Consider the following 21,917-nt stretch of genomic DNA (forward strand, 5'->3'; position numbering starts at 1 on the left):
AGAGACCTACCAGGTGCAGGACCTGGCTTTTGGGCTGAGTTTCTCCCTTAACACCAAATGACTTTGATGCAGGGGAAGGCAGGAAAGATGGTCTGCAATGCTTGAGTCAAGCTTTTGGATGAGATCTTAACAAACATCATATGAACCCTAGTGTGGATTTCCCACTTTTGAAAATGTAAGGCTCCATGCTTGACAGGAGTTTGCCCATCCATGTAACATGAGATGTGGGCAACTGTCAGTGGTCCTGCAGGCTCCTGTTTTTCAGTGTTAATATTCATGAGTGTCAAAGAGGAGGTGGAAGTTAAAAGGAAAAAGAAAGTGGCCTATGGCTTTGAAAACATCCTTTTTCTACAAAAGGAATTGAGTATGCAAAAATAAAACAGTAAACAGTATCCCCAAAAAGATTGAATTCTGCAATCTTTTTTTTTTTTAAATAATACTTAAAAATATATGAGGAAGGGAAGAAAAAAGTAAAAGCCAAGAGCGTAAATACAGAAGGACATGAAGAGACCTGTTAGGAAGGGAAGTGCTGCCAGCAAAACACTGGTTTGCTTTCCCTGGGGAACTCTGTGCTCCTGGAAATGCCTAATATAGGTACTGAGTTAGCATGGCCAGCACCCTCACCAATCCAGGGGGTCCAGGCTTGGTGGCCAGGGGTCAGCCCTGTTGTTTGGGAGGTATAGTCCCTCTCCAGGAAGTGTACCCGCCGTAGGGGGATGCAGTCCACACTTCTTTCTTGGCAGAGGAACAGGCTGTTTCTCCTTCCCCTAAAGTGGGGCTTTTCAGGGTGCTGCCACTCAGGATATATGGGCCGGTCCAAGACAGTATAGATGGTTGGACATGGGGGACCCCCACGTGCATACCTCAGACTGACGGGGTGGCCACAGCCCTCTCGTACATGCGCTCCAAGATGCGGTGGATGCTGGCAAAGCCTGGCCGGTCAGCAGGCATCTTGCTCCAGCAGAGGCGCATCAGGTTGTAGAGCTCCAGGGGGCAATTGTCCGGGCAGGAGAGGACATTCCCATCCCTCACATAGTAGATGACCTCCTCGTGAGCCATCCCGTAGTAAGGCTGCATGCCGTAAGAGAAGATCTCCCACAGCACCACCCCGTAGGCCCACACGTCAGACTCTGTGGTGTAGCGGTTGTAGAAAATGGACTCAGGGGGCATCCAGCGGATGGGGATGGCATCGTTCTCATTCGCTTTGTAATAGTCAGCAGAATACATGTTCCTCGAGAGACCAAAGTCAGCGATTTTGACCACCATGTTCTCCCCCACCAGACAGTTCCTGGTAGCCAAATCCCGGTGGACAAACTTGCGCTCAGAGAGGTACGCCATGCCCGCAGCCACCTGCTTGGCGATGCAGAGCTGGCTGGTGCAGCACAGCGCCAGGGGGTTGGGGAGGCGGATCCGCGTGTCCAGGCTACTGTGCACCAGGCTGCAGAGGTTGCGGGGCGAGCGGTCACGCAGGTACTCGTTGAGATCCCCGTAGGCCATGTACTCAAACAGCAGGCACATCGGTTTCCCAACAGCACACACGCCTGGAAGAATATAGAGACACCATGCGGGTTATTTGGGGAGCAAAGAGGGTTCTGTTTTGTAAAACAAGGAAAATCCAAAAATACTTACACAAAGGGGAGACTTTCAACAATGCATAAAGGGACAGAGAGAAAGGTGAAGCATGAAAATACCATCAAGTTTTCATGCATCCCTTTGTGTCTTTGAAGCTCCGTCAACAGCAATCTAATGCTGAGCTTTGTGGGAGGTGCTAACAAGTCATGCAGTTGCCTGACTTGTCTGGACACCCCAGGAAAAAGATACACTTTTGGAGCTATTTTTAATTAAGAGCACAACCCTGCTTAAGCTGGTATTAACAGAAGTATTGCCTCTTCCCAGTTGCAGCTGGAAGGACATACTTTCAGAAAGTAACCTTTATAATTCTGATCATGGTATTTTTAAATATTTGTTTGTTGTAATTATTTTCCTATACTGATATGGGTGTAGGGGCTACACATATGAAGGAAGACTTCAGGAGTAATCACAAGAGGCTTGTTCAAAGGTTCAGTGGGATGCTTGAAATGCAAAGACACTCCCACTACCACTTCTTCTGGATTTTTTTTTTTTAACAGCTCATGCAAAAAATGTTGGTTGCAGACATTACTTTTGGCATGACAGACACTCAAAAATGAAAGAAAGACAAAGGAAAAACAGACATCAGAAAGGAGAGATTTGCCACATATGATAGATGCAGAATCTAGTCCTGATGAAGGGCACGTGCTTGGCCCTACACCAGTTTTACTGGCGGCCAGCATCAGCACAGGACCCCACTCACACCAGTTTTACTGAGCATACAGTGATATGATTAAAATATTTGCGTGCCTATTATTAAATTGTCAACCAGCAAAAGCCAGCTTTTAAAATGTATGTGTTTTGCTTTCTTAGGACCATTATTTAGCAATTGGTGATCCAACTTATTGTGAAATCTGAAATTCTTGTCGACGACCTAACACTTGAATCTTTGAGGAAAAACAGATAGCTGTTCCCAGTGTGATAAAATCAGGATCTGACAAGCATGAGGAGTGTATGTGAGAGCTTTATCATCTAAGCTGTCTTCAACAATGTGGCTGTTTTCTCCACACCCCCACAATGTGAAACTAGTCTGTTCCTGTACCTTTGCCCTTTCCTGACCTAAAATGTGTTTACACTAAACAAATGTTTATTTGAATTTGGGGCATTTCCTGCTTTTCTTTTCTGTAGCGAAAGTACTCATATCAACCCAGCTTTCCCAAAACTGGGATTTATCTATTTCCAAATTTTGTGGAGCTTCCCATTGAAATAAATGAAGATCTCAGCTGCCTGTTCACAAGGATCTTAGAGCAGGACTGTCAGGTGAATGTGGCTAGCTATATCTACTTTAGTCAAAACCTGAGAATTTATTGAAGTAAAATTTGTTCAGCAGCCTTCTTCACAGCGGAATGCCCTATTAGCCAAGCTGTGGCATTGAGACTTTCTAAAAAACCCAATAAACCATGTTTCCTTTCAGCTGAAAAAGGAAGGAAGAGACCATTTTTGCGGTTGCCTTTTTTTGTTTTCTTAATGCTGGTGAGTGTTGAGACATCTCAATAGTAAGTGGGACCCATAAAACTAACAACACTTGTGCCTGGGTTTTTTTAAGTACCCGCAAAATAAATCACAGCTCCAGGAAGTTCCTGCCTTCCCCGTAAGACATCTGTGCCAGTGTTACTAAACTGGAAGCAGAGCTAGGCAACATGATGGTCAACAGTATATTCAACGCAGAGTGAGAAGGTTTATTACAACGCAACATCCTGTTAAGGCAAGAGCATCAAACCTACATTTTGGAGTTGTTCTGGTGGATGATTTAACAGAGCATGCAGTGGCACATAAAAAAGCTCACTTCTTTTGCAAGAGGCATTTTCTCTTGCAAGAGAGACCATCACTGCCATTTGCATTAAGTGCTGGTCATGGATGTGTATTCGCTCCTGCACCCCCAACAACCCCACAGCATATTTGCAGAAGGTGGTACCCTGTACATGCGTGCCTCATTCACATACCTAAAAGTTTGACAATATTCGGATTGTCAAACTCCGCCATGAGGGCTGCCTCCCTCTGAAAGTCAGCCTGCATGTCTGCGGACGCTTCCTCCTTCAGCATTTTCACTGCCACCATTGTGAATGGCTCATAAGGCAGCAGTCCTGGGGCCCTGAAGGGAGAGGGAAGAAAGGAAACCATCAGTGATGGATGCATGCACACTAAATGTAGGCTTTGTTTGTGGTGCAAAAGGATAGGCTGACAGAAAAAAAAGAAAAGACAAAAAAGCTGCAAGGCCTCAGCACCAACCGAAGGAACATGAAAGAGCATCTTCACCTCTTGGGCATGTCTGCATTGAAGAGTACAGAGATACTTAATTTAGGTCAGGGAGGACTGAGTCCAGTATAGCTTTTTTTGATCAATGCTCTTTCTGCTTACAGACTCTTTACCATGACTGGTAAAGAGATAAATAAATAACAGGTTGGTAAGCAATAACCTCTCCTTGGGTTGGAGGTCACATCAAAAACTTCATGGAGAGCAGGGTGAGACTCTTCAATCCAAACAATTCACTTTTGGGGTATAATGACTGAGCTCACCAGAGTTAAACATAAACTATCTTATATGAAAATATTGAAAGAGTCTCTTTTCACTGTGTCTTGTCCCATACCTGGCACAATGGTGGCATTGGTACATCTGGCTATTATTAGAGTGAAAGTAACAATTACAGTATGTTCCTCTGGTTTTGTAAGGAAAATATCCTTCTGCCACTGTTCTGTATGTGTGCTTGTAAATCAACAAGTCATAAACCAATTAGCTAAATTCAGCTGAAATTAATGTGTTAGAGCTGAGGTCTAGGAAATAGTTATGCTCCTGCAAGTTTTGTGGAAACAGATGACAGGACAGAAGGGACAAACCGTACATGTGCCCTTTCTGAAGAACAAGTTAATGCATGAATACACGCATGTTAAGACAGTGGTGAATATTCAGTTAGAGCTTAGAGACACAAATCCATAGGAAACAGAGCTTCCTGACTTAGAGCAATCACAGACTCATTTTGTTTTCTTATGCACAGGTCACTGTGCCCTCAACAAGTTTAATTAGATGGGCTTGCCAAAGATTTACGGATAGCTGTTGCCAAAGAAGAGTAACTTTCCACTCTTCAAACATGCGTCAAACCTCAGATGTGCATTTTGTTCCCATGAACATTCTTCCCAAGGGTCCTGCAGCTAAAACACGCTCCTTACAGGTATCCAGCCAGAGCCCATGGAGAGTGACATCCATTTACGTGTCGTGTTACTACGCTGGCCCGACTGCCCTCCCATTGCTCAAATACCAGGTTATTTTACTGCTCAGTAACCCCAAGAGGTGGTTCCGATTTCCAAAGCAAACTTCCAATTTCCTTGTCATCTACTCCAGACATATGGCAGTTGCAACAGTTGCACTTGGATGCTGTAAATGTCAAATGCCAGAAGATGGCAGGGTGCCCATTGAGAAAGGAATCTCACAGTTGGCCAGATCACAGCTGAGACACTTGGACAAGTAGATCTGGCACCCCGGAGCAAAGGAGCAGAGTCCACACTTGTCTGGTACTGCCTCCATTACAGCAAAATGTCTTCTTTTGTTTCCCCTGTGCTGGCAGTGAGTCTAGTCTAGTAGGAGCAGAGAAGTACCAGCACCTACCAGCTGCTGTATAATCTCAGTGCTGGAGAAAGTCAGCAGCAACAGCCTGAAGAAATGAGCAGAGCATTTAAAAGTAAAAAGAGAGCCTTTATCTCTCCCAAACAGCCTCAATGTAGATTACGACTCATCACTGGCTAGCAGACCTAGTGCAAACCTAGTGCAGTGCCAAAGCAGGAGCAGGCACAGCTCCATCTTGCATGCTTCAGAGAAACTCACCCCTGGCTAAAGCCTGAAGTACACCCATCTTCACTGAAATCCTGTAATGTAAACTAACCTGAATGCAGCTTAAGTGAGATTAAGCTGCACAAAGCCTTTTAATGGGCCTTCAGGCAACAGCAAGAAATTTCACCCTTGGTAAACCATGAGCTAATTCAGCCCAGTTCAGCAGACCTGGGAAAATCACACTGATCTGGAACAGAGACAGACTGTTTGCAGTCTTGGCAGAGAGCTGTTGAAGTCGACCCCTTTGGTGCCCAAAAGACAGTCTTTGAACAAAGGGATATGAGCATATCTGCAGGTGAGCAATGGGAAGCTGCTGCTTCTGAAATTAATCAGGAGAATTCATGCAGCAGACCAGAACATAGAGTGTTTTCTAGAAAACAGGTAAACTTCTTCTAAAACTGGGAAGCATCAACAGAAATTACCTTGGGCTTCCTCTCTCATGATTATCTAAACTCTTAGGAGAAATGTCCACTGTTCACACATGGGATGGACAGCAGCTGTCCTTGCCTTCTTCACTATCAATGGATTTGTGTAACACTGGGAGCATCTGGCTTTTAGTTACCTGCCATTCAAAGAACTGACCAGCGGTGCAAGTAGGGATTTTGCCCTGAGCCCACCTACAGAGAGTGCCTGACTTAAGTTTCCAGTCAGGTTTTCTTTCCAGAGCAGTAACAGAAAAAACTGAGGAGCAGCTTTAACCTGTATTTGAGATTGTGTCCTGTCCCCCATCTTCCTTAACATGACAGTTGGGTAGCTTCTGCTAGATCATTAAATGATGCACTTAACATCTACTGAGGCTGGTGGAGACTTAGCTTTACCCCAGTTTTTGGAGAAATTTGTATGTGGGCAGGAGAGTGCTCTGAATTGACAGGGGCTCGTTTTGTTGCCTTTTTTTTTTTTTTTTTTTTTTTAAATTAACATCCACACTCTTTTTCAGCCATATTTGAGACAGCAGGTCAGAGAAACACCCTTTGCACTTGGAAGAAACATGAGGAGACTTCTGTCAGAGAAACTCCAACTTTAGGGACAGCCTTGTTTGTTGTACAGATGGCAAACTGTGCCTTTGCAGTGGGGGTCTGCTAGAAAAGACCCCACATCCAGACTTCTAGGCAATTCTGAGCTCTAGGCTTAGCATGGACCATAAAGCCCCAGCTCTGGGAGGAAACTTGCATGCTGGTCTGCGCTGAACTGCATGGGACTGGTGGCATGTGGGGCCAGCAGGGTCCTTCCAGGGGCAGAGGATCCTCAGTCGGACATCACAACCCAGTCAGGACAGGCCTGAGCCAGGTACTGAATCTTGTTTTAAGGACATCTATTAGGGTCACTGGTTACTTCCTCATCCTTTTCAGTGTGAAGCTGCCCCCAGTGAAGACGGCAGCCTTTCAGGAGAAGCTAGTAAATGATAGCCAAACGCTTCCTGTCCTAACATGTTGCTTGACCCAGGAGTGAGTAAACACTGAATCAGGATTCGCAGCAAGCCAACTGGCAAAGGCACTGCTGGCACGGTTCACAGAGCTGTGTTTACAGGAGAGGGAGAAACATGAGACCAGGAAAAGTAAGGGGCCTGCTAAACTTAGCTCAAGATGTCCATTTAACACACGTAGACAAGTACATTTTATCCATCTGAGATGGAAAGGCAATGATTTGAGCTGTTATAGCTTCAGTAACCTGGAGGGATGCACGGCGGGCACTACTGGATCAGCAGTCTGCGCTGCGCTGCCAGCGGTGCACAGATATACCAGTGGCTTAAATGTTCCCTGGAAATATAAGGCCTTGGAGGGACTTTTGATAGAGATACTAACAAAAGTAAGGAAGTCCCTCGGAAGCAATATTTCTGTGGCTCCTTCTCTGAGCCACAGAGAGCAAGGTGTTTCTGAGGGTATGGTACTCTGCACTTTGCAAAAGCTGGCTAAGAAGATGTGTTGCGCTTTCTTTTCTTCTCTTTTTCTCCCAGTTTCCACTGACAATAGCAAAAAGGTTTACTTAAAAGAAATTGCAGCACTGGGGTGGACGAAATCCACAGAAAAGTCCTCTACGCCACTTCAGCACTTGCTTAACCCAGGCTTTAGTGACATTTGAATACCCTTTGAGAGGTCCTGCTCCATGTGGGTGAGAGTCACTTCCCGCTCAGAAAGGTCTGTGCAGCACTTACGATATTGAAGCTTCCAGCGCAGGGCAGAAGCAGCACTCGGCAGGAAGATTGCCTACCCTGTCTGAGCACCTGCAGCATGGTGAAGACCCCCGCCATGTGAGCAGGAAGGCGACTCTCCGCAGGGCATCCTGAGCACTGCACTGAGACTGGGACAAGGACTGCCCTGTGCCCCTGTGCTGGCTGGCGTGCAGTGCCCTGAGCACAGCTGTGGCACAGTTCCTGTAGCTTTGTTCTCATTTCAAGCTCACATGCGTTTGACTTTGCCATCCAGGCTAACAATCAATCATAGGCTAAGCATCTGTGATTTTCCCACTGCGTGCCCTTCAAACTTTGTTATTTTTAGCTCTCTCTGTATTAAAGTGTGCCTGCATTTCTTCCATCAGAAAAAATGTATCCCTTCATTGTAAAAAATATCCATACAGATATTGACACTATTTCCCCACTCTAACACATCTAACCTGCGTGTAACTTTTCCTAGCAGATACATCAACAGCACAACTACAAACGTTAAAAGTATCTGCAATCATGACTACGTTTTGCAAGGAGATTCCTTTGTCTTTGAAATCAATGGAATGGGAGCAGCTCCACCAGGCAGGTCTTGGCCCGTGGTGGGACTCTGATACTCCCCTAGTTTCTTTCGAGGTCATGACACACTACTCCAGACACAGCTACAAAATCAGCCATGTGCCAGACTTATTAACTGTAAAAGACAAAAAATACCATCCTGAGTAAACATGGAACCGGACAGTCTGTCCACTTTCTTTCAGGAATTTGGAGATGGGATTTTCCGAGACCAGTACTGGCCAAAGACTGAGCTGGAAAAATTATGGACTCTGTCAAGGCTAACAAGACACCCTCCATCCACCTCAGTCTAAGTTCATCTTTGGGTTTTTCAATTAAACATTTTTCACATTTGAAGAAGTGCATGATCTCACCTCCCATGAGATTTAACAGATCTGGGAGCTCATCTGATACCTTAAATTTAAAACAGGCAACAATGGCTGCAAATTCCAAGTATAAAAAATGAGTAACTAAAGGGGAAATACAAAAAAAAACAAACAAAAAAACCAATGTTGGCCTAAGTGGCTTGGGTTTTTAGGGGATTTTTGGTTTGGTTTGGTTTTGCCACTGAATCAAATGAACACTGGGTCAGGACCTAACTGTAGCATTCGACATTGCCCTCTGTGGTAATTACTGGCCAGTGTTGGTGTTATAATGGAGGACACCATACACCAACACTTTGCAAATACTGGGAAATGCAAGAATTTCACAATAGGACACGTCACAGGCAATGCTCTTGGCAAAAACAGTGATGATAAATTTAGCTAAGCTTTTATACCAGACTTTTGTATGTCAGTAAGACATCTACTGGAGAGAAGAACAAGAGAGTCATTTGTGACAAAAGTTTAACAAGTATCAACAGAATGCAGTGGACAACAGAAACAATTATTCAGGCATGAGTGTACCATGTGGTACACATGCATTTGGTTTTGCTTGAGTGAATGAATGAATGATTTCCAGTGCCCAGCTAAGCAGTTGCCTGACTGCCAATTTTTCCCAGGTACCTCCAGATAAAGAGGACTCACACACAGGCCACTTACCTTGCTTGAAAGACTCTCCCAAATGCTCCTTCTCCAATGTCTCTCACGTATTCAATATTGTTCCTGGGATACTCCAGGCTGAGCAATTTCGGATTGAGGAGAAGGGGCATCCGCTGGTACATCGGGTTGGGGTGCAGCCGGTCCAGGAGGAGTTCAGAGGGCAGAGTGGTGAGTGTCGGTGTCTCTGACTCTCTGAAACAATGGAGCAGTTTTCAGTCAGTGTGTGCACAGCCCTCAACCAGAAGATAACTATTTGCATCTCCTCTGGGGGTGCTTTCTTCCAGGATGGAAGAGACAGATGCAGCAGGGCTGTTGAAAGACCCTTGCTGCAAGGTGTCATGCCGTGTCCACAGAACAGTCACCAGGCCACCTTCTGCTCTGGCACAGGGACTCACCAGAGCTTGCGCTGGGCTGCCACAAGCAAAGGGAGGGCTGGTCCCCCCAACAAGGTGTTTGCAGGATTATGCTCTCAGAAACAGGCAAGCCTTCTTTCAAAGCAACATTTGTTGCCTTGAATTAAGTCACAAGCTTTACCTTTTTTTGTTTTTCCACTGTTTTCGCCGACGGCAGCAAACCAGGGTAACAATGCCAAGGATGACGACCAGAGCAAAGCTGGAGATGATCGAGATGATAACAGTCATGGAGTACGTAGGGGAAAAGGGAGGAGGAGGGGGGAGATTTGGAGTCTCTCCATTTGGTTTTCTGGTTCCTAGTGATAACGATGCTGTAATGCAAACAAAATCAGAACATTACACCTCTGTTAGTTTATAGGGCTTTCTCTAAGAGGTATTTACAGAGTCAGCCTGATGTCCTGGGAATTACTGATATTACAGATACAAGCATATGACTGCATGAGAGGAACACACTTGGAAAGCTTGGTTTGCAGGAAGTAAAATCCATTTGTTCTTGCCAAATGTGAAAACCCAGGATCTGGTAAAGACCAAGACACAGTTCCCATTAAGCTGGGAACACAGTTTTGGTAAGGAATGGTTGCAGGACTTACAGATGGGAGATCACATCTGATGGTCTCAACAGTATTCAAATATAGTAATGTCTGCAGTGGGAAAGATCAATGGTCTACAATGTGGACCACAATGTATCGTGTGTCCTAAAAGGAATGTGCAGACAGGACTGTAAGACCAAGTAAGTACACAGTGATACTTTCCTGAAATAAACTCTGCCCTCCAACAATTTGCATCTCAGTATGTTTATGGGGCAAATATTGTAAACTAGTGTAAAATATATTTGGCTGTACTGCTAGGAAAAAAAAAATAATATTCAGGTAGCTAGCTACCTGATGAGTACTTTCTGAGACATTCTAGAAAATGCTAATCTGTACAGGCAATGATTGAGAACAGAAAGAAATTTAAACCATTCTTTTTAAGGCCAGCTAAACTGATACTGTCTTGTGTTCCTTTAAGTCGACAGCACCTCTGTTCTTTGTACAAGCAGGCTTATTTCCAAACACTGAGATCCAGAAACTGTGCATCTTGGAAGAGATACATTTCAAAAATCATTGCATTCTTTGAACAAGAAATAACAGAAATACTTAGTTTCAACATCACAGGGCAAAGATACTTCCATCTTTTTAAGGTTTGTTTTAATTAGAACTGGTTTTTATTATTGAGAAGCTTGCCAGAAGCTAAACAGCTTTGGAAAATAGCCCAAAAACCCTAGCTTCTCCTCAAAACATGGTGTGGTAAATCCATTTTTCATAATACCACAGGCAATTTGATTTCATCCTTTGCCCTTAATATAATCTGGGGCAAGGTGCTCAATTTGTCTATTGTGATATTCCCATCTTTAAGGTGCATGTTACACCTTCTGGTTAAAGATGCTGAGTGAATCTATGAGAAGAACCAGGAGTGGTTGCATCCAGAAGATGGAACAGATCGGTGTGGCCATGAGCACTCAGGATGCAAACACCTTGCATGGCCCCAAAGCAACCACAGTAGCAGAAATCATAAATTGCAGTTGCCTACCATCTCCACAGGGAGACACGCTGCAGTATTCCCAGGTCACAGATGGGTCTTTTGTGTAGCACCAGGGACGTTCATTCTCACCTCCTGGATTGCGGCAGTAATTCTCGGCATCAGACAGCTCAGGGAAAACCTGAGGAGTCCTCCTGTGCAAGTGGGGAGCCTTGGGGGAGGAAATAAATTGCATTAGTGTTTCAGTATATTTTTTCCTGCTCTTATTAGCAAAACAAAACCAAATAAAACAAAGGAGTAAAGAAAGGCAGAGGTAAACCAGCCTTTCAGTAGCCTGCCAGAATGACAGAGAATGCATCTTGCCACAGGAAGGGAAACTTGCTGGTTGAAATACAAAGAGGGTGTGAAACACCAGTGAACTCAAGAATGAAGGCAACCTGTCCCCTGCTCAGCCCTCCCACTGGGACTAGGCTGCCTGGCTCCAGAAAACTCTTTGGAAAAGCAGACCTCGAGCATGGCTCTCCATTCAATGGGTCTCACACTGATGCACACCTGGTCGCTCCACTTCTGGCAGGGAATGCCGGAGGCTGTCACATTGACCCAGCCCTGGTAAAACTGGCCATTGCCATTGTAGCAAGTCCCTAGGGATAAAAAAACCACATGGGGTCAAGGCATCTCAGACCATGTTGTGCAGCCAGCACTCACAATAGTAAATTTCATGTCGTTACACAAGAGCATGTGGCAATTCACAACAGATTTGAAGCGCATAAAAAGACCAGACAACTGCAGGCAGGGAACTGCTTCGTCATCTGTTCATACTTAAATGGATTTTGAGCTCAATACATAAGATCAAATCTGGTAAAACTCCAAAGAGAGACCTGGAGCTCTTTCAGATTGAGAAAAAGGGTCATGCGCGTGCAATGGTTGCACTGCATCTACACAGTTCACAACTCTTCCACACGGAAAGTGCAGAGCAGAACCACAGTAAAGTTGCCCATGCCAAACCAACGCAGAAAGCAAATTGCAGCACTGGTTGTATGATTCCCAGCCTGCACTCTTACAGTGGCTCTAACAGCCTGGGGCAGGTAGTAGACAAATGGAATTCATTAAGTCCCACAGTGGTATCCCTCCTCCCTGCCTCTGTACAGTGCTTGTCCTCTTCAACTGAATGTTTGGAAATAGACCATGGTTTTCAGCATGTGTGGAAGTCACAGACTGAAGGCCAACTACAGATCTGAAAGAATAGTATCAGTATAAAATAATGTTCTTTATCATGAAGAATGTGTAGTTCACTTTCCATAAGTGAAGGCTTACTCTGGCTGCAGAAAAATTAAGCAGAAAATCTTGAGAGAATTTTACTGCAAGAGTATGTTCCCAAAACACCTGTCCTCATAAGAGACTTTAATGCATGCTGGCATAATCTAGAAAGCAGGAAAACAGAGGAGATGCAGCCTTACACACTTTAACACATGCTAGTTAATCTTGTGTAAACTCTGCTGACCAGGGACTAACACTATGGTTGATAGCATGCATTAAAGTCCACTCCAATATTAACCTTGTTAGAATTAACAAGCCAGCAAACACTGTTGTCATAATTTTATTTTCTATTGCATTTTTAAACTTGCAGCTCAGAAAAAGAAAACCAGGAGGAAACCTGACCTGTTCTAAAATAGATATTTTTAAGCAGATCTTTTTCAGCTTCATGAAAGCTTTGTATAAGTTTTGATCCAAGTTTGAGACAAAGGCTATGTGTTTTAATTTATCCTCACAGATTGTCCTGTTTCTCCTGTAGGAGGAACAGAGTAAATGCATCATGATGACTATCTGCTCTTTTCTTCGTGCATCACCCACTGCACTCAGCATTACAGTTATGGGTCTTTTATAGACCCTTAGCTTTCTGAACTTTCACCAGGCACCAGGCAGTACACACAGGTAGGTAGCAACACCTCCACGACAATGTTTGCTCCAGGTGAGTGAGCTCAAACACAGGATCAAGTTCTTGTAGTACAAGGCATGCAACCACCTCAGTATAGGAATGGCTGTGGACTTCATGAGTACACTTAATCCATCACAAATATAAAGTGAAATGCTCTAACTTGGACTTCTTTGACTGATATGTAAGCTACCATGTTATGATTCACATCTGCAACAAGCTAGCAGCCCCCACATGGCCAGCACCTGTAGCTCTGCAGCTGTGTAAAATCTTGTTAAGCTGCCCTAGAACATATCTGTGTGTCTGAGCCCAGCATTTTAAATGTCTCACATTCAAAGGCAAGGAAAGCAATACCTGAATCCTGCCTCATGACTGAGCTAGTAACCAACGTGAAAAAAACTTTTGCAAAGATCTGAAATAAACATCAGTGTGACACCTTAGAGGAGCACTGTGGAGAGTTTTAGGGGCAACAGCAACGCTAAGGAAGCACCCCTGAGCCCTTGGTGGCCTGGAAAATGCAGATGCTCTTATATATGGTCTTGCTACAATGAAGATAGAGGGAATAATAAAGGTGATCCAACTGGGTTTTAATTAATAACTTTGATGGGCAAGCTAGAAAATGGTTTGGTTCATGCTCCTCAAACCTTTGTGCACATAACAATGACTCTAAAGTAAAAAAGAGGGGGAAATATCACTAAAATGTTATTGTTATGTCTCCCTGATTCATGGCCAAATAATGCATATCTGTGCAATGCCACCCTGGGAAAATACTGTGAAAGCTGAACAAAAAGGTCACACATTTACAAGGGAGACAGAGAGCATGTCCCAAACTTGCAGATATCCAAGGGGAGGCTGGAACCATCCCATGAATATCCCACTCATTTGCTGCCATCCCTCCCTCATACTTCTTTCCCCAGAGAGGGGATGGCTGCAGCCGTGGGCTGTAAGCGTTGGGCACTGATGCTGGAGTGCCCATAGGGTGCTAAAGCACTTGTCTTCCAGGTGTGCAGCACCGGGCACCTGGGGCTTGGATGGCCAGTTGAAGCCAAGGCATTCTAATGAAAGAAAATTCCCCAAAATTCTTGATTTCACTTTCTCCCTCCATGCAGACCATGGTGCCTGCCACTGCCAAATCTGCAGACCTCGCCTGGTCAGAACCATGGCAGGAGGGAGGTTCTTCCTTTTCCCAACAGGACAAGTTCAGTGACTGAGCTTCAAACTGCAGCTAGATGTCAGCTGGAAGAGCTGAATGTGCATGTTTCAGCCATGAGCAGCAACAGGGCAGGAGGCTGACAGAAGTCACAGTAGCGCCGCAGGGGATGACTGGGTCTCACCATTGGTCATGGAGGGTCATGCACAAAAGAGCCAGACTTCAGACATGATTGGAGGAAAGTGCTGGTGCCTTTTGGGTAATAAGGGCCAGCGTGACATAAATAATCATGTCAGTAACAGCATATAAGGCTGGGATGACCTTGGTAGCCGTATCAGAAATACCAAATATGGGTAAAGCAAAACTAGAAGTAATGGGTATTAAGAAGGAGAAACAGCTGGCAGGGAGGGTACCAGCTAAAAGCGTCACACCCCTCTAATCGCCTTCAACAGATACCAGCCCACATTCTCCCCAAGCTCTGAAGAGCTGGAAATGTGTTTCCCCATGCCTTAGATGTGGAAGCTCAGGCATTCCCTGGCAATGACCTGAATCCAGCCAGCCAGGACCAAAGCAAAACACAGAAGTGCTGTACAAGCTGCATCTTCAACAAAGAATATCATGCCCATTGCTAGAAACATAGAGCCTGGAGCAGTCTACTTACTTGTTATATTTTCCTTCTTAAAATCTGTAAAAAGACAAGACAAGACAAAAGGAGAAGTTGTCCAGAACGTGATATAACTGGGTGCTTGCTTAGGAGCACGCCATGGGAAAAAGTTCTCTCCCAGCAGTGCTTAAGCAGCTTGTTTCTTTGCAATGGCACCTGAATGGCAATTTTGCCATCATTAAGACTGATTTTGGCAATGAGATTGTTATGACCCTCTCAATAAAGAGACAGGATTTATTTACTTGAGGGATTTTTCCTGAACCCCAGTTGGACAAGACAAGCAAACAGCCAATGCAGCTATGACAGTCCTGTGCACAAGCGCTGACAGGGTGGTACCCACCATCAGCCTTTACTTTAGTTGTAAATTACGGATCACATCCTTCCACCCTCCCTCACCAGCAGCACAGGTCTCCGGACAATGGGCAGCATGTGCCACCTTACCAAAGAAAGGGATGCGGGTGCAGGCGCTGGGGTCCTGGTGCAGGCTGGGCAGCCTGTTGCATTCAGGAAGAGTGAGCAGCATCAACCCTGGCTTGTAAATCCCCTTCTGAGAGTTATCCTCCATTGAGAGCCATTCCTTAAAGCAGTAGAGATCCTTTACAGCAAGGCAATTCTCTCTACATTATTTTGTAAAAAACAGTGAAATACAGCAGTCAATGGCTTGACAACAATGGCTGCTCTTAGCAGTGGTGTGCAGGGGTTATGCAGGCTGACAGAAATCCGTTTACTGGCCTATGCTTCCTTAAGTCAGCCTGTCTGGCTCATAAACCATAAAGGAAACTGTATAAAATGTAACGGCTTCCTTTAGGAAACCCACAAAGCTACCTTCTTAATGAAGCAGGGTTATGGTCAAAACACAGCACACATCACAGTCTGTAAGGAGTTCATTCCCATCCTTTTCTACAGATTTATTGCCATCTTCTACTAATAAACATCATGTCTGGAAGTTATCTTAGCATTTATCAGTACATTCTAAAAATCTCACCTGTCTTCTGTAAATTGTACATTAAAGTGTCATCTATCAAAGACAGGTGAGCTGCAATTCTTAATCATCTTAAATAAATATTTGTCTGTATTTTTAACCTCACAGAATCACCCACACAATTTTCTTCTTTTCTCCACAGACAACTTTAAGTCCCTTTTTTATCTGTCAGCTGTCTGCAGCAAAACCTTTACAGTGCCTGGTAAAAGAAGAGACCTAACTGTGTCCTACCTAGTGTATTACTTGCATAACATTTGCTGATGAGAAGTGCTTTAGATGTTTAAATGTTCCTTAGATCAGAAACTATGAGGGAGGCCAAGGCAGCAATATCTGCTTTACCAAAAAAAAAAAAAACCAAAAACAACTGTATCATACTGGAAAGTTTGAAGATTTGTGGCATTAGTCAATTTATCAGTGATTTGTTTATTTATGTACTCATTCTTGAGAACCTGAGTTGCAAAACCAGCTTTGAGGGCATGTTCAGAGATTACTTTGCTGAGCGCAGCTGGAGTCCTTTGTGGATCCACATCCTTCCCAACTATCACACAGCAATGCAGAAAGGGTCTGCATGGGGTCTGTGGTGAAGGTTTTAGCCAAATTCATCACCTGCTGGGCTGATGCAGTCTCTTTACTTAGAGCAGTTTTGGCAAGAGCAGACGGCCATGAGTTTTGGTGATGACTACCAACACTGCAAACCCTCTAAAGCACCTGAAGGATGGAGGACATTGGGAATTCTATCAAGGCAGCAGCTTTTCTGCAACAGCAATGGATGCCCTTCAAGTCTCTAGGCTAAAGCCATCGAAGCCAAGCTGCCCCGTACTTGGTTTTAGCCAGTGCTGGTCTATTCCTTCCTCACTTCCATTAAAACAGAATGCAGCCAGATGGCATAATTTCTCTTTTATATGTTAAACAACATGTGGAACAGGAATGACCTTCTGAAGTAAAGAAATGTTTAGCTAGAGAAATGAGAAAATCTTGCATTTGAAGCACTGGCAGACACTTGGGAGAGCTGGATAGCATTAGCTGCCTTCACTCCTGAAGCTTCAGCATCCTTAAAACAAGCCCCTTATTCGGTGTGCAACTGCAAAATGCAAGACTGTTCCTCTGCAATCCTGTTCACTCCAGCATTAAAGGCAAGTTATCTTCACCCACTAAGTCGCTCCAGGAGCATGGTTAGGCAGCCAGAGGGAGGATGGTCAGTCTCCTCGAGCTGGTTCATAACATTGTTATAACACTTAATCCTGAGCAGCGAGAGTTTGATGAGATCATATGCAAAGATTACTTCAGATTATTATTAGAAATTTTATGTCATGTAAATGACAGATGTGCAAAGAACAGTAGCAGCAGAAGAGGACAAGTGGGCCAGTAACATTTTAGGGACCACAAAGGACTGTTTAAGGACTGTTTAAAGAGGAGGTAGGGACACACAGACCTGACCGAAGTGAGACATTTCCCAACATGAGACTGATCCCTGCAGCCTGGTCACTTTATATCAGCAGTGGTTGAAACAGAAACTGAGGGATTTTCTTTTGCTATCACAGAAGCAGTTGGTGGTAAAAGGCAGATGTAATCAAGAATTATAAGATGAGATATCACTTTCCCTTAAAAACAGGAAAACTCTAATTTTAATCAAATTGCATCTTAATTTATCTGAAGTGAAATTTTTCCCATGTAGTTTTCTTCCATTTCACTTCATCATGTTTTACCCCCTGATTATTTTTATAACAGCTTTACTCAGTCTGTTTGCAAGTTGTTATTCTTGCTAGCTAGCTTCTAAACTAAAATGAACATATAAGATTACATGGGGAGAGAAAAAATGATGCAGAGAATATATAGCAAGACAAAAACACAGGGAAATATGTCAAAGGAAATATGTTCCTCAAAAACTATGAGAATTCTCCAGCCTGAGATAGCTAAATTCTCACTCATGAAGTATTTCACCTGAAAACTGGTGAGGTCTAGCTAGTTTTTGCAGAAGTATAAAGTTGTCAGTAAAAAGCAGGTAAGACAATTGGAAAGTAACCAAGACCATGTGAAATATGTTCAAGAGCCCCCAGAGGTCTCAGCTGTTCAGAAGTACATATTAGATGTCTGAGTTATCAAAAGGAACATTGGGTTAGGGCTTTGGAAGAACTGTTGTCCAGCTGATGTGCTCTGGGAACAGGAAACAGTAAGGATGCTCTTCCAGGTCTCTTGTCATGAGGAAAGCTGCATTTAAATCTGCATTAAAATCACCAGGAAAAATCATTAAAGGGAAGAAAACATAACATTGATTCATGGATTTGAAGAAAGATATGCCAGGCAAGCCATTAAGATTTAGACATATTTTCAAATGCTGTGCCTGTTAGCTCAAGATCAAGTGCAGATTTATGCTGATTTATATCAGTCTGAATTCAGAAATGCCCCAGAAGTGTAGGTCTTCGCTCGAATCACCACGAGTTCTGGTCCTGCAGGGCCACTCATGAGCAGGGGTAAATGATGTGAGATCCAGATCTCACTGAAAAGCCTCATGGAGTGCTGTGCAAAATCCTTGGCTGACAAATGTGCTGTGCACATGTGGCTCAGATATAAATACTGTCACAAATCTTGAAAAAAAGCAGAGGGATCATATACTAAACGGCACAATGACAAAGAGCAGAACAACAAGGCAGCAGGGAGGAGTCTGCCAGCAAAAAAAAAGTTTCAGTACTTGGCTGCATGATTATCTGTGGATACTTGCACATAACACTTCTTTCGCAGGATATATGCCACTACTGTGCTGGTAGAGGAATACTGAACAGCATAGGCACCAAACAGAGAACACAATGGGTTGTCAAGCTTTGTACTGGGATTTTCCTCAGTCCCTTTCTTTTAGAGATATTACAGGAGGAGCAATCAGAAGTGTCCAGATTACAAAGACATCATGCTGCTAATTGTCCTAAAAGGTCCCTATATAACTGGAAATATAATTGTCGGTAGACTACATCTGGCCCAAATCCAGCTGGCAGCGTGCTTGCCATGTCTGCAGGGAAGAATTGTATTTTAGTTGAGACACTAGAGTTGGGGCTGCTCTCCCAGTAAACACAAATCTGAAAAATCTGTTTTAAAATGCAGTTCAAGGAGGACAAGAGCAAAGTACTGCACTTAGGCAGGGATGCCAGCTGCCCAAACACAGAATGGATAATAACCAGACAACAGTCCTCTGGGGGCTGAAAATGGATATGAATCAGTTGTGGCTAACAGTTGTGTTAGGGAAAAAGAAAGATTGACCCTGAGATATCTGCATGGAGCTGTCCTCTGCAGGGCACACCAAGCAATCATTTCATTATAGTTAACACTAACAAAACCTGGGCTAGAGGCTATATATATTTAGCACTTAAGGGAAAATGAGGAGTAGAAGCTTCAGAGGCCAGAAAAGAAAGAACTATGAGCAGAGCTTGGAAAAAGATGCTTTATTCTAGTCTGAGAACTTGGCGAAAACATAAAATCTTGCTGCAAAGAGGAAGGGAAGAAACTTGTCTCCATGGCCATGGTGGGATGACACGGATCAGTGAGGAAAGGTCTGCTCAGGAGGTTGCACAGGGAGGGAGCAGTGTCTCTGTCGCTGGGACATGTTGCACAAACACCTGTCAGCAGTGGATTAGCTGTAGTGGGAGATGCTTTGGACTCCTTGGGGTCCCTGCCAGCCCTGTTTCAATGCACATTTCTGTGCATATGGGAGGATACAAGAGCCAGATGGGAGGTTTGGTTTAGCAGGTACAATTACACTGGCAGTGTCTCTGGTCATCTTCATTGTGGTGGGAAGTGCTGAATGATTAGTGTATCGCCTTGGCCACATTTGTTGAATGCACTGTGACCATATTCAGTCAAAATTCCAAACAAGCAATTACTTTTGTAGTAATAATGAGTACATACTGACCTAGTAAGATTTAGCAGATAGCAATATGTTAATTTTTTAAATCAATTATGTCATTCAATAGGATATTTCTTTTCAACACTGTTCACTAAAAGGCTGATATAACACAGACATCTGGGCCAGTCCGTACCCGAGCAAAAAGCACAGAGAGAGCTGGATCAGGTCATCTTTGTGCATACGGAGGAGAGAGCAAAGGGAAAACCCATGCAAACCTAGAGGGCCCATTTTCACTCAACAATACTGCAGGTCTGGACAGACCCTCACCACTCCCTTGCTGCCTACACATTCCCATGAAATGAAAGTGAAAGATGAGCACTTTTTTTTCATTTACCTGCACACTGGTTTTGGAGCTGGCCCAGCTCCTGAGGGATTGCACTCCTGGAAGATGTAGTTACACAGCAGAGACTCAGCGGCCGGTTGGCAGAATGAACTCACCATTTCCAGTTCAGTCCAGGCAGTGTGCACAAGCAGCTCTTGGGTCTCCTCTGGGTCAGCATAGGAGGAGTTGAAGAAAACAAGAGCATTCTTCGCCAAGATAGCACTACACACCTCACCTCTGTATGTGCTGCAGTATCCTGCATCACCCTTGTACAGCTTGCTGTTGAGGACAAGAGCACACACAGTAAGCTCACAGCCCTAAACACATGTAGAAGCAGGATGCCTAGGCTCTGTTTCTGAATAAAGTGGCATCTGTAAGGCTAACAGAGGGTGGAGGAGAGGGTAGACACTTATAAACACTAAAAACAGCTAATACCATCCAAACTTCTGCAAGGAACCTCGGTGTAAACACAGGGCCCTCCTGGCAAGCTCGAAGGCTGAGGTTCTGGCTGAGGGTTGCTAGCATTGTAAGTGGACTAAAAGACTGAACAATCATGTACAACCATGAACTAGCATAGCCTCTCACCCTGCCCCCCGGCCCTAATGGGAAAAAGTGTTTTTTTCCTGATTCCCTGCAGTAGAGATCAGCCATGCTGTTTGCTGCACACCTGTGATAACTTGGGATTTTTTGCTCTGCTGACTAGCAAGTTTAATTTTGGATGGACTCGATGAGCAGGAGCCAGGTGAGTCCTACTGAACACGCCAGGAAGTTTTTCATGAGATCAGACCAGCAAAGCTCCTGCCTGCCCCTCCTCAGCTCCTGCACCCATCCTGACCCTGCCTCTCTTCCACACAGGTTTACGTGGGATACACTGGGAAAAGGAGTGTACAAGCCTCTGCAGTTTTCCTTCTGGTGCTTCTCTGCAAGGTCCATCCTCTCCAATCTTCACCGTATCTCCCAGTTTGCAAACTCCTGCCGCAAAGCATGGGGCCAGAGCTATGCCGGAGCAATAAAAAGCACAGCAGGGTTGGCTCCTTTGTGGGACGTTTATTTATCTTTCCTGTGTTTTTTCGCATCTAGCAGGAGACAGCTGTCATCCCTCCCTCCTTTCTTCCCCATGGCCATCAAAAGGGACCAGCAAGGCGAGGGCACACACAGGTCACCCATGCTCCCAGCAGCTCCCACAGCCACCCCACAGCAGCAAGGTCTGCAGGTGAGGATGTGCCCTCCACTCAGGCAGCCCGTGCTGCAGGATGCAGTGCCACTGGGGCGGGGGGAACCTGGGAAAACAGCCTTCTCTGTGGGGGGGGAACAGTCGAATCGGGGAGGGAGAAGGGCTGGGTACAGCTGTCCCCACTGCTCATTCGGTCAGTGTAACTGGGGTCAGGGAGTTCAATTCACAACATGCCAACCATTTGCAGTAGCCAGCAGAGCTATTTGTATCTTTGCCTTTTATTTCTTTACCCTGTCCAAATAATCACCCATTGTCAACCCTGGGGGTTCTTGCTGTTTTTCTTCAAAAAGCTGCGAGTACATGGACAAGGGATTATACAGGATACCCAAATTTCTGCTTTTCAAATGCCACTCTCTACAGATGACACTCTCTGACCTTGGTTTAGCTTCACTACTTTGGGGTCCATGACAATTTTTTTTAATTATTGTTTTTTTCCTGTATGTCACATTGGCTAAAAAATACAAGAAAGCAACAATTCCTTGAGATAGTACTAAAACAGCCATGATGCTGTGACACCCTGCATCACCCCAGGTGCCACAGACACCCCTTCATGTGACACAGGCCCCCCCCAACATCCTGTTCCAGTCCCACAGCCTGTGACATGT

The 21,917-nt window shown here is 44.6% G+C and overlaps 1 protein-coding gene across 3 annotated transcripts in view; it reads right to left on the bottom strand.

Annotated features, from left to right (window-relative positions):
- Positions 1-864: 864 nt before the first annotated feature.
- MUSK (muscle associated receptor tyrosine kinase) overlaps positions 865-21,917 on the bottom strand; it is a 53,837-nt gene continuing 32,784 nt past the window's right edge. The window contains exons 9-17 of one of the 3 annotated variants that reach the window (XM_074812694.1): positions 20,091-20,357; positions 15,324-15,499; positions 14,880-14,903; positions 11,688-11,776; positions 11,187-11,346; positions 9,739-9,928; positions 9,205-9,396; positions 3,573-3,721; positions 865-1,541 (exon numbers count right to left, since the gene is read on the bottom strand). In XM_074812694.1, coding sequence (XP_074668795.1) covers positions 865-1,541; positions 3,573-3,721; positions 9,205-9,396; positions 9,739-9,928; positions 11,187-11,346; positions 11,688-11,776; positions 14,880-14,903; positions 15,324-15,499; positions 20,091-20,357 — 1,924 coding nt within the window. The remainder of the gene's footprint in view (positions 1,542-3,572; positions 3,722-9,204; positions 9,397-9,738; positions 9,929-11,186; positions 11,347-11,687; positions 11,777-14,879; positions 14,904-15,323; positions 15,500-20,090; positions 20,358-21,917) is intronic. The other 2 variants (XM_074812695.1, XM_074812696.1) reach the window with 2 other exon arrangements.

This window comes from Strix aluco, chromosome Z (assembly GCF_031877795.1).
Source record: "Strix aluco isolate bStrAlu1 chromosome Z, bStrAlu1.hap1, whole genome shotgun sequence".
Classification (NCBI taxonomy): Eukaryota; Metazoa; Chordata; class Aves; order Strigiformes; family Strigidae; genus Strix; species Strix aluco.